Source organism: Meles meles, chromosome 6 (genome assembly GCF_922984935.1).
Source record: "Meles meles chromosome 6, mMelMel3.1 paternal haplotype, whole genome shotgun sequence".
In the NCBI taxonomy this organism is placed as follows: Eukaryota; Metazoa; Chordata; class Mammalia; order Carnivora; family Mustelidae; genus Meles; species Meles meles.
In genome coordinates this window covers 134059521-134086010 of record NC_060071.1, presented here as the reverse complement: position 1 = coordinate 134086010, position 26490 = coordinate 134059521, and the positions used below count along the sequence as shown (strand labels likewise).

Sequence of the window (26490 nt, the reverse complement as noted above, 5' to 3'; positions counted from 1 at the left end):
AGGGAAGGGGAAATGAAGGAAGGAAGGAAGAAAGAAGGGGAGGGGAAGGGAAGGGACAGGGAAGGGGAGGGAAGGAAAGGGAAAGGAAGGAAGGAAGGAAGGAAGGAAGGAAGGAAGAGAAGGGGAGGGGAAGGAAAGGGACAGGGAAGGGGAGGAGAAGAGAAGGGACAGGGAAGGAAAGGGAAGGGAAAGGGAAATGAAGGGAAAGGAAGGGGGAAGGGAGGGATAGGGAAGGGAAAGGAAAGGGAAAGGGAAATGAAGAAGGAAGGAAGGAAGGAAGAGTGAAAGAATGAATTAATTAATTAATTCAGGCTAGAGTCTACCCATGACTCGACCTGCTCAAAAGAAATGGCAAAATACTTCTTGCTTGAATGACTCCAGTTCCTCTCTACTTGTGTACACTTAACCTCTCTTCCTCTTCCCAGCCTCATGGCTTAATTCTTAAGAGCCACTAAAGGACTACCATAATCCAGAAGGGCAATGATGTACACTGTCCAGTTCCCTACACCTGAATGAATAGTCAAAAGAATCCCAATTCTTTTTTTTTTTTTTTTCCTAAGACAAGGAGCAGTACCTCAAATTAGCATTCATACCAAGCATTACTATCTGATGGTGAACCTACTTTTTCCCCAAATTGGACCAATGAAATTTTGTCTCAGACCATTCTACACCATACCATTGAGTTTGCCTGGCTTACTTACGCAGAAAGGAAAAACGTAAATGATCAACCTAACACCATGGTGGTTTACATGTACAGTGAATGATTTTGTTCGAGAGCACTTCCGCGTTTAGCAAACAGTGGTTCTGGTCAATGGCAGAGCAGAGTCAGCGTCGTCCTCCTTGCCCTCAGGGTCACTTCACCTCTGTCGTCTTCTACTCTCTATCACCGACAAAATATTTGCAAAACATAAAGGCAATCACTTTGCACTGTAGGGATAAGATCTGTATTTTGCAAAATTATTTTTAGCCATTTAATATAAATGTCAGCTATTTATAAAAATGGTTTTGTGGTTTAAAGTGGTTTAAATCAGTCAGTGAGGGGCAGCTAGAGTACCATCGGGAAGCATTTCTATGTAAATTGCCTAAAGAGATCTCAGAGGAAAGGGTCCTGACTCCAAGTGTCCAATAATTTGAGATGAGCTATTTTTTTCTTTGTCAAGAAATACTTTATCTATTTAAAAATAAAAATAAAATGGTTTAAATGGGAACAGTTTTAAATAAGATAGTTCCAGGGCAGTCATGTATAGCTGAAATAAGCATGAAATGAGTCATAATTCAATTAAGATCATTTACCACATTTTACTTCTTTATCCAAAATGGTAGAAAAATACATCTTGATGTATCATTTGTCAGCTACACACTGTTATAGGGAAACAAGCCACAGTATGTATTGTCTAATAATGACTTAACTTCTTGAATTTAGCTTTTAGAAGAAAGAAAATTTATATTCCTGGGGAAGCAACTTACTTAAGTGTGTCAGGTTATGGTTTCATTTGGTTGTTTCCAAAAGCCAGACATACCCAAATATACTGATATAAAAGACCTCATTTTATTCTATATATTAAAGAACAATTAGTACCATTTTCTAATTCCTCAATGCCCAAACATGTGGCAAACACAATACACTCACATGACTCCCAGTGACAATTGTGATAATCAGGGTACAAGCATTGTGGAGGGGGAAAAAATTCTGATTTCCGAGGTCTCTTCTCTTACTGAGAGGCAGAGCCTGTGGAAACCGCTGGCTACTGTTCTTTGGTTAGGGAGATACCAAATGAATCACAGTATCGATAGGTAAGGTGGTCCTGGAGAGCAGGACTGGCTGAGAGATGCTGACTAAAGGGAGTTTCCTTGAGTTGCACAGCAGTCAGATCGAACCAGGGGAAAGGCCTGGAGGAAAAAAAAAAAAAATACTGTTACTTTTTTATGTCTAATACATCTGATTTGACTGTTAAACATTTCATTTAAAGTTTTCCAACATTTGGAAATAAGGTTATTTTCTACATCAAACTAATAAAAATTCATAAACATTCAGCTACAGCTTCTCACTATGTGGATTTAATTGTATTTGTGATGCATTTTGCACATTTAAGTACATTTTTCTAAGTGCATTTGGGAGGAAATTCATAAATAAAGAATGATTATAATAATGACATTGACATTCTTTTCAGTATTTGTCCCTTAAACTTAGAAATAGAATACATAAGGGGCACCTGGATGACTCAGTGGGTTAAGCATTGGATTCTTGATTTTGGCTCAACTCATGATCTCAGGGTCATGAGATCAAGCCCCATGTCAGGCACTGTACTTGGTGTGGAACCTCTTAAGATTCTCTCTCTCCCTCTCCCTCTCCCCGCTGCTCGCGTGCACACACTCTCTAAAAAAAAGAAAGAAAGAAAGAAAGAGAATACATAAGAGGATCATGAGCATTAGGAATATAAAAGATCTGGAGCGCCTGAGTGGTGCAGTCAGTTAAGTGTCTGACTCTTGGTTTCTGCTCAGGTTTTGATCTTGGGGTCATGAGGTTGAGCACTACATAGGACTCTATGCCCAGTGCCGAGTCTGCTTAGGATTCTCTTCCTCTCCCTTTGCCCCTCTCCCAGTATGTGCACGCGCTCTCTCTCTCTCAAATAAATAAATCTTTTAAAAAAACAGAAAATATCTCATTTCTTTTAAGATATCTTCTTCAATTTTATAGGAAAAGAAGTAGAAGTAAATATGCAAACAAGAACAGAGCAACTTTAAGTATAACAAGTTAAATCAATTCAAGTTAAAAAGTATTAAGACATAGGGTTGTTACAGAGTTAAAAAGATCAGAGTAAAAGCAAGGATATCTGTTCTCACCCCCCTTATTTAACATATACTGGAAGTTGTAGACAATGGAATAAGGCAAGAAAAGGGAAAAACAGCATACAGCTTAGAAAAACATAATGATCTGTCTCTATTTATAGATGACATGATTATGTGGAAAATCCCAAGGAATCTACAAAAAGAATTTCCCAGAACTAATAAATGAGTTCAGCAAAATCACAGGAAACAAACAATACAAAACCCAAATATATATATATATATATATATATATATATACAATGAACACTTGGGCACTATAATTAAAAATGCAGTTCCATTCACACATACACAAAAGGAATACTTGGATGTAAATCTAACAAAACATGTATAAGACTTGCATACTAGAGCACCTGGGTGGCACAGTTGGTTAAGTGGCGAACTCTTGGTTTTGACTCAGGTCATGATCTCAGGGTCATGAGATTGAGACTGGCATCTGGCTCTGTGCTCAGGACAGGGTCTGCCTGAGATTTCCTCTCCCTCCCCCTTGCCCCTTCTGCTCATGTTTGTGCTCTCTCTCCCAAATAAATAAAACATTACAAAAAAAAAAAAAAAAAGACTTGTATACTGAAAATTACAAAATGCTGATGAAATTAAGAAGATCTAAATAAATGGAGAAACATACTGTGTTCATGGATGGGAAAACTTAACATAATAAAGATGTCACTTGTCCACAAATTAATCTACAAATGTAATGGTAAAATAAAAATGACAACACCAAATCCTGGTGAGAATGTAGAGAAACTGGATCATACATTGCTAGTAATAATGTAAAACAGTACAACCACCATTGTACAAACAACAGTTTGGCTGTGTCTTAAAAACAAAACAAAAAACAAAAAGCATACAACTACCAAATGACCTGGGAATTGTAATCATGAGCATCCGTCCCAGAGAAATGAAAAATGATGTTGACAAAAAACCTGTACACGAATGTTCATAGCAACTTTATTCCTAATAGCCAAAAACTGAAAGAGAAAAACAAAAAACAGCCAAAACCTGGAAACCACTCTGGAGTCCTTCAACAGATGAGTGATTAAAGTATGGTACATCTATGCTACAAAAACTCCTCAGCAATAAGAAGGAATGAACAATTAATACACACAGCAACTTGGGTGAATGTCCAGAGAATTTGCTGAATGAAAAAGGTCAATCCCAAAGGGTACATACTCCATGATTCCATTTATGTAGCTTTCTGGAAATCACAAAATATGGAAATGAAAAACAAACAATTGCCAAGTTGACAAGGAGATGGCCAAGATGAAGGGTCACTCAGTGACAGACCAGTTCTAGGTCCTGACTATATCAGTGGCATTATCCTGCTTGTAGCATTCTATCGTAGCTTTATCATATCCATGTAGAGATATTTGTACTAAAATGTGTACCGTTGGGGGGAAGTAGATAATTGGGTACGTGGAATTTCTTTGTATTATTTTTAAGAACTGCATGTGAAGGATTTCACTCATATGTGGAACTTAAGAAACAAAACGAACATAGGGGAAGCAAAAAATAAAATAAGATGAAAGCTGAGAGGGAGGCAAACCATAAAAGCCATTGAACTCTAGGAAACAAACTGAGGGTTGCTGGAGGGGAGGTGGGTGGGAGGAAGGGATAATTGGCTGATGGGCATTAAGGAGGGCACTTGATGTAATGAGCACTGGGTGTTATATGCAACTGATGAATCACTGAATTCTACCACTGAAACGACTTAAAAAAAACTGCACATGAATCTACAGTTATCTCAAAAGTTTTTTGGGGGGTGCCTGCGTGGTTCAGTCAGTTGAGCAGCAGACTCATGCTTTCCATTCAGGTCATGATCTCTGGGTCCTAGGATCGAGCCCCAAGTCACGCTCGGTGTTTAGTGCAGAGTCTGCATGAGGATTCTCTCTCACCCTTTCCCTCTGCCCCTCCCCCTGCTCTCTCTCTAAAATAAATAAATCTTTTACCTATTTTTTTTTAAGATTTTATTTATTTATTTGACAGACAGAGATCACAAGTAGGCAGAGAGGCAGGCAGAGAGAGAGGGGGAAGCAGGCTCCCCACCGAGCAGAGAGCCCGACGCGGGGCCCGATCCCAGGACCCCGGGATCATGACCTGAGCCGAAGGCAGAGGCCCCAACCCACTGAGCCACCCAGGCATCCCAACCTATTTATTTTTTAATGATTATTCATTTAGGGGTGCCTGGGTGGCTCAGTGGGTTAAGCAACTGCCTTCAGCTCAGGTTGTGATCACAGGCTCTTGGGATGGAGCCCTGCACTGGGCTCCCCTCCCTGCTTCTCCCTCTGCTCCCCCCCTGCCTCACCTCATGCTCTCTCTCTCACACAAAAATAAATGGATACAATCTTAAAAAATAAAAAAAAAACAACTAATGGGGTGCCTGGGTGGCTCAGTTGTTAAGCCTGCCTTTGGCTCAGGTCATGATCCCAGGGTCCTGGGATTGAGCCCTGTATCAGGCTCCCTGCTCAGTGGGAAGCCTGCATCTCCTTCCCCCACTCCCCTGCCTGTGTTCCCTCTCTTTGCTGTGTCTCTGTCAAATAAATAAATAAAATCTTAAAAGAAAAAAAAAAGTAAAACAAGCGTTTTAAAAAAGTTAAACAAGGGGCGCCTGGGTGGCTCAGTGGACTAAGCCGCTGCCTTCGGCTCGGGTCATGATCTCGGGGTCCTGGGATCGAGCCCCGTGTCGGGCTCTCTGCTCCGCAGGGAGCCTGCTTCCTCCTCTCTCTCTGCCTGCCTCTCTGCCAACTTGTGATCTCTCTCTCTGTCAAATAAATAAATAAAATCTTTAAAAAAAAAAAAAGTTAAACAAGTGCTGGGGGAAAAAAGTACGACTCACCAAGAGGACATTAAAGTTATGAACTTTTTTTCATCAGATGATATGGCTTCAAACTTTACAAAGATTATTAGAAATATAAAGAGAATGTGAGACACTACAATCAGAGTGTAAAAACTAATATGTCATGCTTCTCATTCTAACATCATCTGATGAAAAAGAATGTAAAATAGCACTTTTCCAACTTTAATATAGTTATCACTTGGGACTTTGTAAAAATGCAGATTCTGATTTCATATAACTGGGGTGGGGCCCCGGATTCAAATTCCCAGATGATGATACGGATCCCAGCTAGTCTGAGTAGCAAGGATATTATGGATTTGAACAACACAGGAACTTTGTGCCCAACAAGGTTATGGTTATTTTAAAGACCAAAATAGCACATAGCTGAAGAGGCTAGATAAGCATTCTTAGCTCTTACTATTTTTATAATAATAATGTGATTGAAATTAAATGAACCATAAATATTCAAGAAGCTAAGAAAAAGAGCCACAAAATAACACGAAAGAAAAGAGGAAAAATTATTAAAGATAAAAGTAGAAATATTTGAATTAAAAAGTTGACCAGTAGACAAAACTATAAACTGATTATTTAAAAAAATCAATAAAATAGACAAGCTGCTAGCAAATTTAACCAAGAAAAAAATTTTAAACACATATATAATCTTAGAAATACAAAATGAGATACAATCTGATGAGATTTTAAAAATACAAGTACAGGGGCGCCTGGGTGGCTCAGTGGGTTAAAGCCTCTGCCTTTGGCTCAGGTCATGATCCCAGGGTCCTGGGATCGAGCCCCGCATGGGGCTCTCTGCTCAGCAGGGAGCCTGCTTCCTCCTCTCTCTCTGCCTGCCTCTCTGCCTGCTTGTAATTTCTGTCTTTCAAATAAATAAATAAAATCTTTAAAAAAAAAAATAAATAAAAATACAAGTACAATCATGGGCCATCAAATTTGAAATCTAGATAAAAATGAAATATTTCTGCTAGAAAAATACCAAAGACCAAAGTCGACTCAAGAAGTGGTAAACCCGAACAGATTGTAAACTGGAAAAACTTTTCAGACAGTCAAATAGCAACTTCCCCTGCAAGATATTTGGACCACAGAGATCTATAGTAAAGTTCTGTCAAATCTTCAAGAAATCCATAATTTCTCTGTTCTGTTCCAGAATATAAAGGCTTCCTAATTCTATAAGGTTAATACAATGTTGATACCAAATTTGAAAACGACAGACCAATTTTATTTTTGAGTATGATGTAAATGTCTTAAATAAAATACAAGCAAAACAGATTTGGAAGTGTATCACTAAATAGAGTTTAAGAATGCAATGAAAGCTTAATATTAGGAAATCTATGTTGTTTTTATATTAAAGGGAGAGATGTGAAACCCAGTCTACACATACATTTTGCTTAATGTGACTTCTTTTTCAAAGATTTTACTTATTTATTTGAGAGAGAGAGAAAGAGCATGCACGCACAGCAGAGGGGTTGGTGGGAGAGACAGAGGGAGAATCAGACTCCCGGCTGAACAGGAAGCCCAATGCCAGGCTTGATCTGAGGACCCTGAGACCATGACCTGAGTCAAAGGCAGATGCTTAACCATCTGAGCCACCCAGACACCAGGTTCATGTGACTTTTAAGTCTTTTTTTTTTAACCTTTGATTTCCCCTTCCTCTTTTTTTTCTCTCTTGCAATTTATTTGTTGAAGAAATTCGGTTGTTTAGCCTCTAAAGTTTCCCATATTCTGGGTTTTGCTGATTATATCTCATGGTCATTTAACACTCTCCAGCCTCTTGAATTTATATCTATAGACCTGATCAAATTCGGGTTTCACTTTTTTTTTTTTTTAATAAGAATATCTCACCTGGGGGGGCGCCTGGGTGGCTCAGTGGGTTAAAGCCTCTGCTTTCAGCTCAGGTCATGATCCCAGGGTCGTGGGATCGAGTCCCTACATCGGGTTCTCTGCTCAGCAGGGAGCCTGCTCCCCTTCCTCTCTCTCTGCCTACTTGTGATCTCTCTCTCTGTCAAATAAATAAATAAATAAATAAATCTTTAAAAAGAAAAAAAGAATATCTCATCTGTGTCTATTTTTTTAATCTGTGTCTATTTTTATCCAGTAACACATTGTCTCTCCTTCTGCGGTGTTAACACTGATTAACAGACTCAGGCTGATCTACTCATTATGAAGTTCCCCCATCAACTTTTCACCTAATGTTGCCCAGATTGTTTCATTAGAGGTTGCAAAAGGATGATCTTCTATCACTCCTCCTTCATTTTCAACTTGACAAATAGTGCCAGAAGCCAAGAGCAAACATCTTACTCAGTGATTTAACATTAAAAATATAGCCCATTTTCAGTTCATTTATCACAGCATATATTAATAGTAGTTACCTCTGGAGAGTGGGATCTGAGGGCGGTACTTTCACTTTCTGTTTGGTACATTTTAGTTAATACCTTGTTTACCACAAGCACTTGTTAATTTTCTAAATTTTAGGGTTATTTTTTTAAAAACTCACATGAAGGAGGCGGCAGGGTGACTCAGTTAAGTGTCTGACTTCAGCTCAAGTCATGAACCTGGGGTCCTGGGATCCAGCCCAGAGTCAGGCTCCATGTTTAGTGGGGAGTTCCCTTGTCCCTCTTCCTCTGGCCCTCCCCCAATCATGCTGTTTCTCTCCCAAATAAATAAATAAAATCTTTTTTTAAAAATTCACATGAAGAGGGGTTCCTGGGTGGTTCAGTGGGTTAAGCCTCTTCCTTTGGCTCAGGTCATGATCTCAGGGTCCTGGGATCCAGCCCCACATCGGTCTCTCTGCTCAGCAGGGAGCTTGCTTCCCCCTCTCTGTCTCTGCCTGCCTCCCTGCCTACTTGTGATCTCTTTCTCTCTGTCACATAAAATAAATAAAATCTTAAAAAAAATTCATATGAAGAATAAATGTGTAAGAAGGATTAAGATTCTGGAAAATAATATTAAAGAGGACTTGGTCTACAGATACCAAAATATAGATAGATATTACAATAATTAATCATAGCATGGGAATAGAAAAATAGGTCCACAGTTCAGAATGCAGTCCAAAAATATACCCACGAATATCTTGCAATTCAGCAAATGATAAAAATCTTATTTCAAATTGGTAGGAAAAGAAATGGCTACTCTATAAATAATGTTAGGACAATTGGCTTTCCAAAATGAATAGAAGATATTAAAAATCCCAAACTGATTAAAGATTTAAATATTTTAAAAATAAATTACTAGAAGAAAATATAGAATATTAGGATGAAGAGGTTCTTAATAAGTATGACTTGAAACCCTAAAGTCATGAAGTAATTTAACAATTTTGACTACAAAAATTAGAATCCCTAAACAGCAAAATTTACCAAAAAGAGAAATACGAAAATTATTTCAATATACATAACATATTCCTACTAAAAACTTTTATAAAACAATAAATAAAAGCAAATAATCCAAAAGAAAAATAGGCAAAGAATATAAAATGAGAATAAGATGAACACGAGAGTTGCAAGATGGAAGCTGGAAAAATTATGGACAAATGGTAACACTGAGCTGACTCTGAGGTCAGCAATAGGGAAGTACAAGACACAGTCCATTTACATCATAGAACCTGTGAAAGACTCAAGAAGTACATCAGGAAGTGGGAGCGAGATGGGACTAAAAATAGGATGATGGGTTGAAAATCTTAAAAAGGAGGGGCACCTGGGTGGCTCAGTCATTGGGCATCTGCCTTCAGCTCAGGTCATAATCCGGGGTCCTGAGATCGAGCCCACATTGGGCTCCCTGTTTGGCGGGAAGCCCGCTTCTCCCTCTTCCACTCCCCCTGCTCATGTTCCTGCTTTCGCTGTCTTTCTCTCTGTCAAATAAATAAATAAAATCTTAAAAAAAAAAAATCTTAAAATAGAGAGAGGTCCTCCCAGCTCCCTACCCAATGCTGTACAGTCAGGAGACTGACCCTCCTCCTCCCCAACAGAAGAATTATTCTCTGGAAGGGTTAACTAGAGGGTCCCTGGACAGGGGAACAGTAGGCACTGTTGAAGGGAAGAATTTGCTAAATATAGGGGGGAAAAGTTTTTTTAAAATCTAGTGATAAGACCTCCTCTTCTTTTTAATTTTTAATTAATTAATTAATTAATTAAATTTTATGAACATGTGTTTGTTATTTGTTTCAGGGGTACGGGTCTGTGACTCATCAGTCTTACACAATTCACAGCACTCATCACAGCACATACCCTCCCCAATGTCCATCCCCCAGACACCCATCCCTCTCACCCCCCTCCACTCCAGCAACCTTCACTTTGTTTCCTGAGATTAAGGACCACCCCTCTTCTTCCACACATACACAGCTCTCTTTCCCCAAGTTGGGTCCCAAAGACTTAATAATATCAATATTCAAGGTTTTCCAAGGAAACGGCTGATCAGATCACTCTATAGTAAAGACCACACTAGCATGAACAGAGTTTCCAAAAGGGGGTATAGCTTGGGGGTAGAACATTTGACTTCAGAGTTTCCAAGCAACTTTCTAGTGCCAGAATCTGAAATATGAGCAGACAGAATTCTCCATATAAAAAAGCTTTGCAAATGAGGGATGCCTGGGTGGCTCAGTTGGTTAAATGGATGCCTTCTGCCTTCGGCTCAGGTCATGATCCCAGCGTCCTGGGATCGAGTCCCACATCAGGCTCCTTGCTCAGCAGGGAGCCTGCTTCTCTCTCTGCCTCTGCCTGTGCTCCCTCTCTCTGACAAATAAATAAATTAAATCTTTAAAAAAAAAAAAAAAAAGCTTTGCAAATGAAAGACAGAGACCAAAACAAGTGATCAGAAATAACCTGAGGGAAACAGACACCTCACAGAAGAAAAAAAACCTGTTCTCATTTATATTCTTAAAGGGATAAGACATGGTATTGTATAGTGAAAAGACAACAGGATGCTATATAAAAAAGGAATATTTGGAGACTTAAAAAATCTTTGAAAATATTCAAAATAGGGGTCCCTGCTTAATCCTCTGCCTTCTGTTCAGGTCATGATCTCAGGGTCCTGGGATGGAACCCTGAATCGGGCTCTCCGCTCAGTGGCAATCTGCTCCTCCCCCTTCCTCTGTGACCTCTCACACTTTTGCTCTCTCTCAAATAAATAAATAAAATCTTAAAGAAAAAAAAAAAAGAAAAAAGCAAGGGGAACCTGGGTGGCTCATTTCTTGGGCATCTGCCTTCAGCGCAGGTGATGATCTCAGCATCCTGGAATTGAGCCCTGCATGGGGCTCCCTGCTCAGAGAGGCATCTGCTTCTCCCTCTCCAACTTCCACTGTTTGTATTCCGTCTCTCACTGTCTCTCTGTCAAATAAATGGATAAAATCTTTAAAAAAATAGATTTTAGGGGGGCCTGGGTGGCTCAGTGGGTTAAAGCCTCTGCCTTCCGCTCAGGTCATGATCCTAGGGTCATGGGATCGGGCCCCACATCGGGCTCTCCCCTTAGCAGGGAGCTTGCTTCCTCCTCTCTCTCTCTCTCTGCCTGCCTCTCTGCCTACTTGTGATCTCTGTCTGTCAAATAAATGGGTAAAATCTTGAAAAAAAAAAAAGAAAATATTCAAAATAGGGCACTTGGGTGGCTCAGTCAGTTAGGCATCCAACTCTTGGTTTCAGCTTGGGTCATAGTCTTGGGGTTGTGGGATCCAGCTCTATGTCAGACTCCCTGCTCAGCGGGGAGTTTGCTTCTCCCTCTCCCTTTGCCCCTCCCCACCGCTTGTGCTCTAATAAATAAATAAAATCTTTTTTTAAAAGGTAGGAAAGATAGGGGTGCCTGGTGGCTCAGTGGGTTAAAGCCTCTGCCTTCAGCTCAGGTCATGATCCCAGGGTCCTGGGATTGAGCCCTGCATCAGGCTCTCTGCTCAGCAGGGAACCTGCTTCCTCCTCTCTCTCTGCCTGCCTCTCTGCCTACTTGTGATCTCTCTCTGTCAAAAAAAATAAAATAAAATCTTTAAAAAAAAAAAAAAGAGAAGGTAGGAAAGATAAAGAAAATCAGAGTACCAGTCCAGGGGGTTCAACATTGGACTAATAAAACATTTAGAAAAAGAAAGAAAGAAAATGGGAAAGGAGACAAAATTATCAAAGACATGATTGAAGAAAATTGGAGAACATGACACTCAGATTAAAAAGGACTACTGAATGTTCTATTTCTTTTATGGGTATCAGTTACATAGGTATTTCCTTTACAATGGTTAATTAAACTGGGTATTAATGTATTTATGGAATATGTACTTTTCTGTGTATGAGTTAGATTTCACAAAATTTTTTAAATTAAGGGAGGGAAAAAAGGAAAGGTTCACCCTGTGCGCAATACGGTGAGTTAAAATAGATCAACATCAAAAATAAAATAAAATAGACACACATCATGACACATCATAAAATCTCAGGATACTAAGGTCCAAAGATCCTATAAATTTTCAAAGAGAAAGCAAACAGATTTCAAAGGATGAATTCAAAAGTTAGAATGGCACTGTTCCTCTCAAGAGCCACTTGTCTGTAAGACAACGAAGAAATGCCTTTAAAATTCTGAGGGAAAATCACTTCTAACCTAGAATTCTATATCTGGCTATGTTCTCAGTAAAATATTATGTTAAAATAAAGATATTTTCAGACATAGTCTCTTTAAGTTACTTCCTATGCATTCTTTTGTAAGGAGGCTACTGGAGGATATGATCCCCCACTATGAGAGAAAAAAACCATGCCAGAGGAAGAGGGATCTAGGAAAAGAGATCCAAGGTAAGAGAGAGAAAGGAACTGCAGGCTAAGGGGGAAGGAAAATCCCCCAACAGAAAGTGCCTCATAGGTCGCTGGTGATTAATTAGAATACAAAAGGTAAGCGAGAATCAAGGATTACTTGCAAGGTTCTGGCTTGAACAACTTGGCAAGGAGCATGTATTTAGGCAGGAAACACCAGCAGAGCAGTTATGAGAGCAGGATGCTACCAGTTGAGTCGAGTTTGAAGGGAGATGGTGACCACAAACTTTCCTGGGTTTCAAGCTGACATCTAGGGTAGAGATACAGAGTCATGTGCTGTCCGTGGAAAGATGGCAGCCTAAGTCCCCGAAGTGGTGAGCACCCATGAACGAAGTGCAGGATGGCAAGCGAAGATGGCCTAGGACAGAGCCCTGAAAACTCCCAGAGACAGGATGAGGCAGAAGAGGAGTTGTTGGCAAAGGAGGGGCTGGAGAGACAGGAATAAAATGAGGAGAGTGTGAGGTATCATGAAAGTCAAGAGAAGAGATTGCTTTAAGAAGGATGGAATGTTCAACAGCCAAGGAAGAAAAGGATTAAGAAGCATCCAGTGGGGGCACCTGGAGGGGGGAGAGGCTCGGTCGGTTGAATATCCAACTCTTGATTTCAGCTCAGGTCATGATCTCAGGATTGTGAGATTGAGCCCTGCATCAGACTCTGCACTCAGCAGGGAGTCTGCTTGGGATTTTCTCTCTCCCTGTCCGTCTGCTCCTTCCCTCACTGGTGCATGCGCATGCACTCTCTCTCTCTCTAAAAATAAAATAAAATAAGATCTTAAAATAAATAAAAGTATCCAGTGAATTGAGTGGCATGGAGGTCACTGGTAACAAGGGCAAAAATTTTTCCCTATAAGATTATCAAAGGTTAAACAGATTGATCAAGTAATCAAGCTATAGAGGAACGGCACACTCACACAGTACTGGTGGGAATGTAAATAGGCACCATGTTTTTGATAAGCAATTCGGGAATACCTATCAAACATAAAATATATATCACCTCTGACCCAGAAATATTTTTCTAAAATATTCTTTTAGATATTCGCCCAACAGAAATACTGGTATAAGTGTGCAAAGTAAGTACAAGAATATTTAGTTGCAGGGTGCCTGGGTGGCTCAGTCGGTTGAGCGTCTGCCTTTGGCTCGGGTCGTGATCCTGGGGTCCTGCGATCAAGTCCTGCATCAGGCTCCCTGCTCATTGGGGAGCCTGCTTCTCCCTCTGCCTGCTCTGCCTGTTGCTCCCCCTGCTTCTGCTCTCTCTCTGACAAATAAAATCTTAAAAAAAAAAAAAAAAAAGAGGGGCACCTGGGTGGCTCAGTGGGTTAAGCCTCTGTCTTTGGCTCAGGACATGATCTCAGGGTTCTAGGATTGAGCCCCACATTGGGATCTCTGCTGGGTGCCTGGGTGGCTCAGTGGGTTGAGCCTCTGCCTTCGGCTCAGGTCATGATCTCGGGGTCCTGAGATCAAGTCCCGCATTGGGCTCTCTGCTTGGCAGGGAGCCTGCTTGCCCACCCCACCCCCCGCCTGCCCCTCTGCCTACTTGTGACTTCTCTCTGTCAAATAAGTAAATAAAATCTTAAAAAAAAAAAAAAAAGAATATTTAGTTGGAGCTCATATTCAGAATTTGGGGCACGGGAAAACTACATCACCATCAAGAAGAAATAAGATCAGGTGCCTGGGTGGCTCAGTTGGTTAAGCGTCTGCCTTCGGCCCTGGTCATGATCCCAGCGTCCTGGGATCGAGTCCCACATTGGGCTCCTTGCTCAGCAGGAAGCCTGTTTCTCCCACTCCCCCTGTTTGTTTTCCCTCTCACTGCCTCTCTATCAAATAAACAAATACATAAATAAATATTTTTAAAAAAGAAGAAATAAGATGAATAAATCTAATGAAATAATGTACCCAACAGATAACCTATGCAGTTGCTCATAAATGAAGTAGCTATGATTCTACTGACATAGAACAGTGTCTATAACGTAGCAAGTGAAAATCAGTATACATAGTCTGCATGTTTCTGAAATGTATATAGATATGCATACACGTTCCAATATCATGACAACATAAATATATGTTTGCAAATGTATAGATTAAAAAGACAAAATATAAAAACCATATGAAATAGTGTTTGGAAAGCCAAGGAGAGCATTCACTTTTCCACTAGTAGGAATTTTTACAAGAATATATTATTTCAGAGCACCTGGGTGGCTCTGTTGGTTAAGTGTCTGCCTTCAGCTCAGTTTATAGTCTCTGGGTCCTGGGATCGAGCCCCACATCCCACCTCCGCATCCAGCTCCCTGCTCAGTGGGAAGTCTGCTTCCCCCCTCCCTCTGCCCCTCCCCTCTGCTCATGCACTCTCTCTCTCCTTTCTCCCTCAAATAAATAAAACCTTTTTAAAAAAAAAAACAACCCAAGAATGTATTATTTTTATAAGATTTTAAAGATTACATGAGAGGAAAAAAAGAGAACAAAGCACCTGCTACAACAGTTTGGCCGAAATTAGGGCAACCAGCCATCTGAGGCCTTACCTCCGATGAGGCAGGTTCTTGCTGTAGACCTGGCTGACAAGATCACGTAACTCGAGCGTGGGGCAAGACGCTCCATCCTTCCCACAGGCTGCCGAGTGCACAGAGAGGAGCAGTTGGTTCAGAAGCTGCAGCGCTTGTAAGTGAGGCATGTCCCTGGTGGTGCAGACGTTTAGGACCGTGTACAGCACTCCCTCCAGCCACTTGATATTGAGGGTTATTCCCCCTGCACGTTCATGGGGAGGAAATACCAGTTAGCATCACCAAAAGGGCTTGCCTAGAATCTAGGACAAACCCCAGACAGTGAACAGCCACCTTTTCTCCAAGACAGGTTGGTCATATAAACCTGAAGATAAGCAAACACCCCTCTTTGTAAGCCCAGAGCCCTAACTGTGCCCTTTATAACAAATGGTGTGTTAACCCTACCATAGGAGGAGGACGGGTGTGACTAATGTAGGCATTGCTAATGGCAAAAGCATTCTAGAAATCTCTAGAATGATCCTTCCATCAAGGAGAAAAGATTTACGGGAAAATAAAAAATTAGAGCAGGGAAAAGCCGTTTAGGGCCAGACATCACATCCTCCTATTTAAACAGGCTCTTACCTCTGGCTGTTTCTGGTTCAGCCTTAACAACGCTCAGACTTCTCTGCTTTCCCTAAAGCAGGCTGGCTTTTCGCCTCCAAAACTGTTCCCTTTCAAAACCTGGGGGCACCTGGGTAGCTCAGCTGGTTGAGTGTCTGCCTTTGGCTCAGGTCATGGTCCTGGGGTCCCCGGATGGAGCACCGTGTTGGGCCCCCTGCTCAGCGGGGAGCCTGCTTCTCCCTCTGCCCCTCCCCCCACTTATGCCCTCTCTCTTACTCTCTCTCAAATAAATAAAATCTTTAAAAACAAAACAAAAAAACCTAAACAGCTGAGAATATGTCCAGCCTGTAGCCCCCCTACACACATACCCAAGACACTCACAGGCACACACACGCTGGGATTATACAATAGCACCAGGCCGAGAGGAAAGTAACTTTCAAAAGACTGCCCAAAACACGGCGAGCCATTACCAGCCGAACTGAACGGGCAGGTGGCCTGAAGAATCACAGGATCTTGGAGGGCCGACGTAATGTCCTTATTGGCCCCCCAGATGTTGATCGAATCTTCAACACACTGATACTGAGGCCGCAAGATATTGGTGTGGTTCAGTAGGAGTTTCAACCTGAAAGGAAAGCCCCCAAGATGGGGAGGGCAGAGCCAGGACTCCCATTAAACCAGCCCACGATCCCCTGCGTTGGATCACATCCAACCCCAATGACTTCCTGCCCTGCACAGCACCCCTCGGAGGCAAACGTGGCGGCCGGGGGAGGCAGATCGGAGGGCACTGCTTCCTAGTCGGATCGTTCCGCAGCCTACCGGACACTTAGTGCATGCTGTCTCTCACTGGGTGCAAGGCTAGACAGCAGGGGTACAAAAACAATATTTGACACACGCCGTCAGTCACGTTTCATGCTGTTGACCGATGGTTTCCTTCCCATTGATGCTCAAGGGGAACACTAGTCAGCTTTAAGCGGAGGGAAGCAATGCCTCATTGCTGTTCTACCCACTTGCACATCAAAGAAAATGTTCCAGCCTCAAGGGCTGGTTATGGAGAAGTGGGGAAGATACAATTAGAAAGGCGGGCTGGGTGTTGCAGAGGAAGCTGCTTCCGCCTTATTCTTGTGAATGACCAACTCCAAGCGGGAGGTCGGGGGATGGGGTGCAGGTGGGGGGATGGGGCAGCTCTGCCAGCTCCATGCAAACAGGGTACCTGGCTATTGGGATGGCAGCTACGAAGCTGTACACGATGCAGTCTTTTTCAAGGCGGGTTTGAATTTCCAGGCAGATATTAGGCAGCTGAGATGGCAGGCAGCAGAGGAATATCACGTTGGCCCAGTCCACCAGATGAGGGTTATGGTAAAAACACTGGATTCCCAGGTTCTGGAACTCATCTGGGAGGGATAAAGGAGGAAAGAAAGATCACAGTACAAAGGAGTTTGACCTAAACATCAGTTATGGGGAGAGGATGACAATGACTTTTTCTCGAGTCCTGTCTCCACGTAAATCAAAGAGACCCCCTCCTAACGTCCTCTAAAACTTAGGGGCCATGCCCTAATGCCATTAGCAAAGCAGCTAGTGTCCCTGGAGCCGTGCTTGAGATTGAAATTCATCCTTATCTTGCTTTTGGACCAAATGCTAGAATTTTTCAGGTTTGTTTGTTTAGGAAGAAAAAAAATCGGGAAGAAGTCTTCTTGCTCTAATTTACTGACGGTTTATCATGTGCCAGGTGGCTACAAAGTACTTTACATACTTATCTAAGGCAATCCTCACAAGGACCTTTTGAGACTAGTATTATTCCTACATTACAGATGAGGAAACTGAGATTTTGAGAAATCATGGGGCTTGAGCTGGTGGGAAAGGCAAGGAGAGTGGAAGAATACAGGGCAGAGGCTGGGAGGAGTCGGAAAGATACACGGAGAGTTTCAGTAAAGGATATGCAACTTACTGTGAACAAGATAGTTTGAAATGTTGAGAGAAATGTGATGACTGGTGTATTTGCTTTCAATCACTGGCAGTTAATCATTTGTACTTATCTGATATGGATTTCAAACGTAAAAATATAAACTCCCATAAGTAGTGTGTGTGTGTGTGTGTGTGTGTGTGTGTGTTTTAAGATTTTATTTATTTGACAGACAGAGATCACAAGTTGGCAGAGAGGCAGGCAGAGAGAGGGGGAAGCAGGCTCCCCACCAAGTACAGAGCCTGATGCGGGGCTCCATCCCAGGACTCTAGGACCATGACCTGAACCGAAGGCAGAGGCTTAAGCCACTGAGCCACCCAGGTGCCCCAAGGTAATGTGTTTTAAGGATTATTGGAAAACAGAGTATTACAGACATTGGAGAAGTGAGTTCTTAACCACCAAGAGAACATGAAACATCTGATGCTGATGTTATCTGGGCGCTCACAAACCTGGAAGTTGGATGGACAAAGAGGAAGTTTAGAAAACATGCACGCCCTTTCTTCTTTCACAGGTTGTTCTCAAAAGTGTATAGACTCTGATGCTAAGGGGTGCCCGGGTGGCTCAACTGCTTCAGCATCTGCCTTCCTGGTCATGATGCCCACACTGGGCTCCCTGCTGAGTGGACAACCTGCTTTTCCCTCTGCTGCCCGCACCCCAGCTCGTGCTCTCTTCTTTCTCTCTGTCAAATAAATAAATAAAATCTTAAAAAAAAAAACAACTGATGCTAAGCATCTTAAATTCTTCCTTATACAACATGCAGGGATGTTCTAAAACTGTAATTTTATTATTAATAAAGATAGTGCTTTCCAAAGAATATGTGTACCTTATTGAAATACATATACTGGTCCTTTTGATGAAATTTAAGAAATTTGTCTCACTTGTTAAGTTTTTTTTTTTTAAGTTTAATAGAGAAAGAATGATTGCAAATTAATAAGAAAAATTCGGGCACTCCAACAGAAAAACTGGACAAAAAGAACTCAAAAAAAGGAAATAGAAATAGAGCTATAAAACATATTCAATTCTTCTAGTGATCAATGAAGAATATATTAAAACAAAAAATTTTTAAGGCATATTAAAATGGTGATTAAGGGGCACCTGGGTGGCTCAGTCGGTTGAGCATCTGACTCTCAATTTTGGCTCAGGTCATGATCTCAGGATTATGAGATCGAGCCCTGCTTCAGGCTCTGTGCTCAGCAGGAAGTCTGCTTGAGATTCTCTCTCTAATTTGCCCTCTGACCCTGCCCCACTGGCATGCACATGATCTCTCTCTCTCTCTCTCTCTAATAAATAAATTAATTAATCTTTAAACACACACACACATACAAACACCTTTCTAACTTTTTTCAGGGCTAGCGAGCAGAGAACTCAGCATGCTCTGTGCAGGGGTGCCTTTCTCAAGGGACCCTTTCAAAATGGCCTCGTCAACACCCGAGCCCCTCTCTGGCACACACTGTTCCTCACCCAGGGTCTCTGGCCTCCGAGTAGAGATCCTCAGGTTCTCAGCAGGGATGGGGACAAGCTGAAGCAGTACACGAGCCAGCTGCTTCCCAAGGTGGCCGCCTCCGATGAGGCCTACCTTTAGTGCATCATCACTGGGAATGCCAGCCACCTCGCCAGTCGAGAGACAGCTGGAAGTTTGCTTCTTGTGGATCGATTCTCTGGAGAATGAACACACAGACACATAAACAAATACACGTGCGCTCTGTAGCTCTTCACTGTGAACCTCCGATGCTCTCTGCTCCAACGCCCTCACGTGGCAGCCTGGGGCACCTTAAGCGCCCCAGAGACAAGGCATTCCAGTTAGGGGCCACTTCTCCAGCATTGCCGGGGAATGAAACATGCCCCAAAAGAATTTGCCACAAAGTAAAGTGTACCCCTTCAAGGGACCAAAACTTGTCTAAAACATTTTTTAAAATGAACATACTGTGTTGCGGTTGTTACATGTACCGTGCATTTCCTTGCCTGCTTAAACACAAGGTCTGAATACTTAACTGCTTGACTCAGAACTTCACTGTGAACTGCCGACTGTCTGGGCAGCACCCTGGGACACTGGGGGCCAGCTCCGTCCCCGCTTCCTGTGTGGACAGCGGCCAGTTTTCATTGCCATCATGATAAGATTTCCCCTGTCCTACCACATACCGACTCTTTCTGGTTTGCTATTTTAGTTTTGCATACATCTGGGTAACCAGGGAACTTAGCTTTTTTCAAACATCTGATTTATCAAAGTAAATGGCATTAGGGGAAAACACCCCTGAGAAACGAGGATCAAAGGTCTGAGGCCACTCTTTTCCAAAGGCTCACTTACTGTGCGTTCTGGATCTGTTTCCTTGGCCCAAGGTGAACAAAGTCGGACCTTTGAATCCATAAGGCATTGTTTTCTGTTGTTGTATGACAATCTTATATTTGTTTCTACTTCTGCTAGAATTAGTCTTAAGCTCTGGAGTTTCCATATAAACATCACAAGTCACTTTCTATTTAAGGCTTCTCCCTAGGTTGAAAGGAAAGTGTTTTCTCTGCGCCTGATCCTTCCAAATATAAAATGCCTCCCAGAAATGTCACATTTTGGTTTCTCAGCACTCATCTGGGATGCAACCAGAAGGTTTATGTCTTCTTATCAGTCAACCAATCGGTAGACTGGTAGACCAATGGTAGCTACCGGTCAGTAGACCATTATGCAGCCTGCCCCTTTGTGTCTCTGCTGTATCAGTAACATGTTCAGTTCAGATCTGGTCCCACCATCCAGGAGTAGATCTAATTTCAGAAAAAAATAGTTTGGGGGCAGGGGGTGCTACCAATGTTCCAGGAGTAGCTTACAGAATCCAAGAGACTGGGCTTAGGTACCTGGTTCTCAGACACTTCCTGTTTAAATGTCCACAGCCACATGGTACAGAGACACCAGAGGGAAGGACCAGACTGAGCTTCTTTGCAAATTAGTATTCCTGGGTTTCATGCAAGTCATCTGACCAAAAGGATCCCCAAAGTTTCAGGTGGCTTTCCTGTTAGAGAGAATTCCACCATTAGCTTAGCCCCCGAAAGGAAGAACCATTTTCAGCCAACAGCCGCAGGATAGCTAGTCATTGGTAGCTGTGGAAGACAAGCTGGTGGTCCCAGACGGTCCACGAATGGGTGAACAAATGAACTGATCATTTAACCAATCCACCCACCAAAACGAAATCATAAGCTATGCTTCATTATGTCACCACAGCCAAGGGGCTCTGGTATTCATTTCCCAGTGCCTTCGGACCAGTAATGATTGACTGTGGATTGAAAAATGTAGGAGGACACACCTCCTGCCCAAGTTATCCTCCGACATAGAAAGTTTAAGTTGTCTGGATACTCCTCAGCGAGGCTCTTCTCCAGCTGCCAGACCTAGGAGACCTCGCTTACCTCAAAGTACACAGTAGCTTGCAGAAGAAGGCTGCATGGGCACAGGCCTTGATTGTCAGCCCTCGAGAACGGCCCTGCAAATACAGCCAGCTGCGATCTTCCTCCTGAATCCCATACTCAAACTGCAGGGACTCAAGGTCCCCCAGCATGTCCATTTCTAAGCCACCATCTCCTGCAGTGACAGATAGCAATCAGTTTGGCTCCCTGTCTTGGAAGTCTATGCAGGAGGGTGTGTGCCCCAGTCATAGCCTCTCGTGATGGTGGGCTGACAGCATCCCCTCCCACGCTCTGTACTTGCACTGTGAGTCCTGGAGGATTCCCACGCACTGACCGCCCATGGATCAGGAATACCCGGATTCATGAAAAACCTGAACAAAACCCAAAGTAATGTTCCTCCACATAGGCTACACGCACTTTTCTCAGCAGACACATTTACATTAGCAGTGGGGGGCATGGATGCTCGTGAGCCAGGACCTTCTCCCTTCCACTCCCTCCGAGGCTTTAGAAACAGGATTGGCCATGTACACCATGCTTCAGAGGAATTCTTTTCACTAAACTCTCTGTTCCCCAAAGGATGGGAAAGAGTCCAAATTAACTAACATGGTCCCCTGCCTAGGGCAAGGACATTTGGATTTTAGAAAAGGAAGCCAGAGATGTATAAACCCGTTTACATTGATCTCTCACCAACCAAAGTGAGGAGAAGGTGGCACCACTCCTCAGTACTTCTGGTTCTGGGGAGTAAGAACTACATTTCCGGGGAGAATTACCCAAGAAAGTTGTCATTATGACTCCTTAGCTACCAGATTACTTCAGTCTCTGAGACTTAAAGGGGCCAGCCCCACGCAGATGCTTTCAGACCTCCCTCATGAAGACAGGAATTCTTTCCACTAGTTCTTGTTTTTTTTTTTCCCCCTAAGGATTTATCTATTTATTTGAGGGGGGAGGATCGGGGGGGGGGGGAATCTCAAGCAGGCTCCCCACTGAGTGCGAAGCCCAACACAGGGCTTGATCTCACGACCCTGAGATCATGACCTGAGCTGAAATCAAGAGTCAGACACTTAACCAACTGAGCCACCCAGGTGCCCCTTTCCGCTACTTCTAGGAGCACTAGAAACAGGGAAGTATGGGATCTTCCTTTTCCTAACAGAAGGTTCTAGACTTCTAGATTTTTCCTAGACTGTAATATCATAGAGATCTCAGCACTACTCAAGGAGTTATTTTTCAAACTCCTTTTGTATTTAAGATACCAATGAATAAGATGCACAAGTTCTGGGAATCTAATGTACACCATAGTGACTGAAGTTAATTATACTATATACTTGAAATTTATATACTTGAAATATATACTATATACTCAAAATATATACTTGAAATCTTAAATGTACTCACCACATACAAAAGATAACTGTATGAGATGACAGATGTGTTAACTGCGGTAATCATTTCACAATATATATCAAATCATCATGTTGTATGCCTTAAATATATCTAATTTTAAAATTTTTAATTTTATACAATTATACTTCAATAAAGCCAGGGAAAGAATCAGTGATATTCAGAACTCTATTTTATTATAGCAGTGGCAAAACTGAGATCAGAAATCAAAACTCGCTCAAATCTCTAATCCACTTTTTTTTAAAGGAATCTCTTCATTCCATGTGGGACTTGAACTTACGACCCTGAGATAAAGAGTTGGACTGAGCCAGCTAGGCACCACTCTAATCTACTTTTTAAATTAAAAAAAAAAATAGTAATTAGGTGAAACTCACATAACATAGCCAGTTAGAAGCGAACAATTCACAATATACTCACACCCACTACCTCTAGTTCCAGAACACTTTACCTTCCCAATGAAAGAAAACCTTATAACCATTAAGCAGTTACTCCCCACTTGCCGGCCACCCTCCTCAGCCCCTGGCACCACAAATCCACTTTTTGTCTCTGTGGATTTACCTTTTCTGGACATCTCATGTGAATGGAATCACACAATATGTGACCTTTCATGTCTCTGGTTCTCTAATCCCTTTCACAGCAGGGCTCTTTTTAATTTTTTTTTTTAAATTTAAATTCAAGTTAGTTAACATACATACAGCATTGCTTTCAGGAGCAGAATCCAGATTCATCACCCACATACAAACCCAGTGCTCATCCCAACAGCGCCCTCCCAAGTGCCCATCAGCCATTTAGCCCATCCCCGACCTATCTCCACTCCAGCAACCCTGTTTGTTCTCTATATTAAGAGTCTCTTATGGTTTGTCTCCTTCTGTTTTTACCTTTTCCTTCCCTTCCCCTATGTTCATCTGTTTTGTTTCTTAAATTCTACACGTGAGTGAAATCATCTGATTTTTCTGACTTATTTTGCTTCGCACAATACATTCTAGTTCCATCCACGTTGTTACAGATGGCAAGATTTCATTCTTTCTGATCACAGTAATATTCTATTGTGTGTATGTACATATATACGTGTACAGTTATATGATATATGAACAGATATACCCATCTTCTTTATCTGTTGATCAATTGATGGACATCTGGGCTCTTTCCATAATTTGGCTATTGTTGATAATGCTGCTATAAACATTGGGGCGCATAAGTGCCTTTGAATCAACATTTTTTATTTTATATCCTTTGGATAAATACCTAGCAGTGCAATTGCTGGGCATTAGGGTAGTTCTATTTTTAACTTTTGAGGAAACTCCATGCTACTTTCCAGAGTGCCTGTACCAGTTTGCATTCCCACCAACAGTGTACAAAGTTTCCCCTTTCTTCACAGCCTCACCAACACCTGTTGTTTCCTCCATCGTTAATTGTAGCCATTCTCACAGGCTGGAGATACCACGCCATTCTCACAGGCTGGAGGTGGTATCTCGTTGTGGTTTGATTTGTATTTCCCTGATGATGAGGGACGTTGAGCATTTTTTCACGTGTCTATTAGCCATCTGGATGTCTTCTTTGGCAAGGTGTCTATTCATGTCTTCTCCCCATTTCTCTCTCTCTCTTTTTTTAAGATTCTATTTATTTGACGAGAGAGAGAGAGCGAGCGTGCGAGCAGAAGCAGGAAACTCCATACTACTTTGAGTGAGCAGCAGAGGCAGGAGAAGGAGGCTCCCAGGGAGCGGGAGGCACGGCTTGATCCCAGGACCCTGGGATCATGACCTGAGCTGAAGGCAGATGCTTAACTGACTGAGCTACCCAGGTACCCCACTTCCGCCCATTTCTTAACTGGATTATTTTTTTGGGTGTTGAGTTTGATGAGTTCTTTATAGATTTAGGATACTAACCCTTTATCCAACATATCATTTGCAAATATTGTCTCCCATTCCACTGGTTGCCTTCTGGTTTTGTTTCCTTTGCTATGCAGAGACTCCTTATCATGATGAGGTCCCAATAGATCACTTTTGCTTTGTTTCTCTTGCCTCCAGAGGTAGGTCTAGTAAGAAGCTGCTGTAGCCAAGGTCAAAGAGGTTGCTGCCTGTTTCCTCCTCTAGGATTCTGATGGTTTTCTGTCTTACATTTAGGTCTTTCATCCATTTCGAATTTATTTTTGTGTATGGTGTAAGAAAATGGTCCAGTTTCATTCTTCTGCATGTCGCTGTGAGGTTTTCCCAACACCATTTGTTAAAGAGACTTTCTTTTTCCCATTGGATATTCTTTCCTGCTTTGTAGAAGATTAGTTGACCATCATACAAGGGCTCTTATGTCATTCTCAATCTTAGCACTTGAAATGAAGAGTATGGAAGTTCTTATCAAGTTCCAGAAAACACTTCCTTAATTTGCATGTGATGTTATCGTCCTGAAGGAAAAGGAAGTTCAAAACCTCCCCACTCAGCCTGACCACGCAGCACTGGTGAACCTGTACAGGTGTGGACTCTAAGCCCATCCTTCACTAACACATTCTCAAAAATGGGGATCCAGTGGCTGTGGCTTTGTAACATGGCAAGTTGGCTAGGCTGAACTACATTTCCCAGAATTCCCTTCCCTGAATGTTTCTGGTTAAAGTGTGCCACAAGAGACTTTTGTGCAAGATCTGGAAGGCTGAAATGAAGCAACAGCAGTTTGTGTTGATGCTTGCAAGGTGAGGGCAGGTACTTTGTTCACTAGGAACCGTGTTGGTGTGAGGCCGCAGTTGGACCAGCAATTGCTACAACTTCCCCTGGACCTTCCTACAGCTTCTCACACTCCTGAGCCAGGACTGTGGTCAGCTCTGCAATAAAGGCCACCAGCTGTAGGACTTCCACTTCCTCAACACGGTTGCCAGTGAGAACTGACAAGGGTTCCTGTCCGTCCTCATGGGCTCCATCTTGTCCTTGCTTTCCCTCACATTTTATCCACCTTCCCTTCCCCATTGCCGGCCCTACAGACATCCAGCTCTACCACCAGATATGAAAATTACCTTCCAGAGACGATTTAACCAGAGCCATACTTGAATAAAGTCAAATCCCTCTAATAAATCCCACATACAGACGGACTGCATATGCCTAACGATTCTGCTTTTCTAAATGAATCCTGATAGTATACTAATTAATAAAGCCACCATGGTTTATTGGATGATCAGCCAGTAACTTCAGCACAATTTAGCAAATTAAACTCCTGTTCAATGCAAGAGGGATGATTAGGAAAGGAACTATGAAGTTACCTGGAACTGCAAAGCAGAGAAGCAAGAGATGGAGTCTGGTCACCTTAACGTAGGCTTGCATTACTGACATCCTGGGCAGGATGATTCTTTGTTGGAGTGGGCTGTCCTACACTGTGGGGATGTTCAGTGGTGTTCCTGCTTCTACCCACTAGAAGCTAGTAGCACCCACCGGTTGTAGCAACAACGCATCTCCAGATTTTGACACAGGTCTCCTGAGGGGAAAATTGTCCCCAGTTGAGAACCACATCCCTTAAAGCCTGCTATGTGCTTCTTTGTTGTTGTTGTCGTTTTTTTAAGATTTTATTTATTTATTTGGGGTGGGGCGCCTGAGTGGCTCAATGGGTTAAGCCTCTGCCTTTGGCCCAGGTCATGATCTCAGGGTCCTGGGATCGAGCCCTGAATCGGGCTCTCTGCTCGGTGGGGAGCCTGCATCCCCCTCTCTCTCTGCTTGCCTCTCTGCCTACTTGTGATCTCTGTCTGTCAAATAAATAAAACCTTTAAAAAAAAAGATTTTATTTCTTTATTTGGGGGAAAGAGAGAGAGAGTGAGCAGTGGGGAAGGGCAGAGGGAGAGAGAAGCAGAGAGAGAAAGGCAGACTTCTCTCTGAGCAGGGAGCCCCATGCCAATGCCAGGCATAATCCCAGGACCTAGAGATCTCGACCTGAGCCGAAGGCAAGCTTTTAACCAACTAAGCTACCCAGGCGCCCCCTGCTGTATGCTTCTATACAGCTCCTTTTCCTCTATCGCTTCACCCACTCCACAGGAGCATGTAATTCTACAGGCTCTGAGAGAAACACACCGTCCTATGACAGGTTCAGATAGTAAGTCCAGAGAGAAAGTCCAGAGAAAGGGAATCACCCACACCACACTGCTTGTCAGCGGTAGAGCTAAGAGGCCAGGTCTTTTGTCTCCCAGCTCGGTGCTCCATTAACCACACAGCCATTCCTTGCCATG

General features: G+C 42.5%; 1 protein-coding gene across 1 annotated transcript; it reads right to left on the bottom strand.

Moving 5' to 3' along the window:
- Nucleotides 1–266: 266 nt before the first annotated feature.
- On the bottom strand, nt 267–25246 carry NOXRED1 (NADP dependent oxidoreductase domain containing 1). The gene is made up of 8 exons (XM_046007884.1): nt 25068–25246; nt 24736–24935; nt 20911–21072; nt 18975–19283; nt 16764–16944; nt 16024–16175; nt 14975–15197; nt 267–1890 (listed from the first exon to the last, which is right to left on the bottom strand). Exons 1-8 carry the CDS (start codon nt 25244–25246, stop codon nt 1746–1748), a joined length of 1551 nt encoding a protein of 516 aa, XP_045863840.1. The 3' UTR covers nt 267–1745.
- Nucleotides 25247–26490: the final 1244 nt, after the last annotated feature.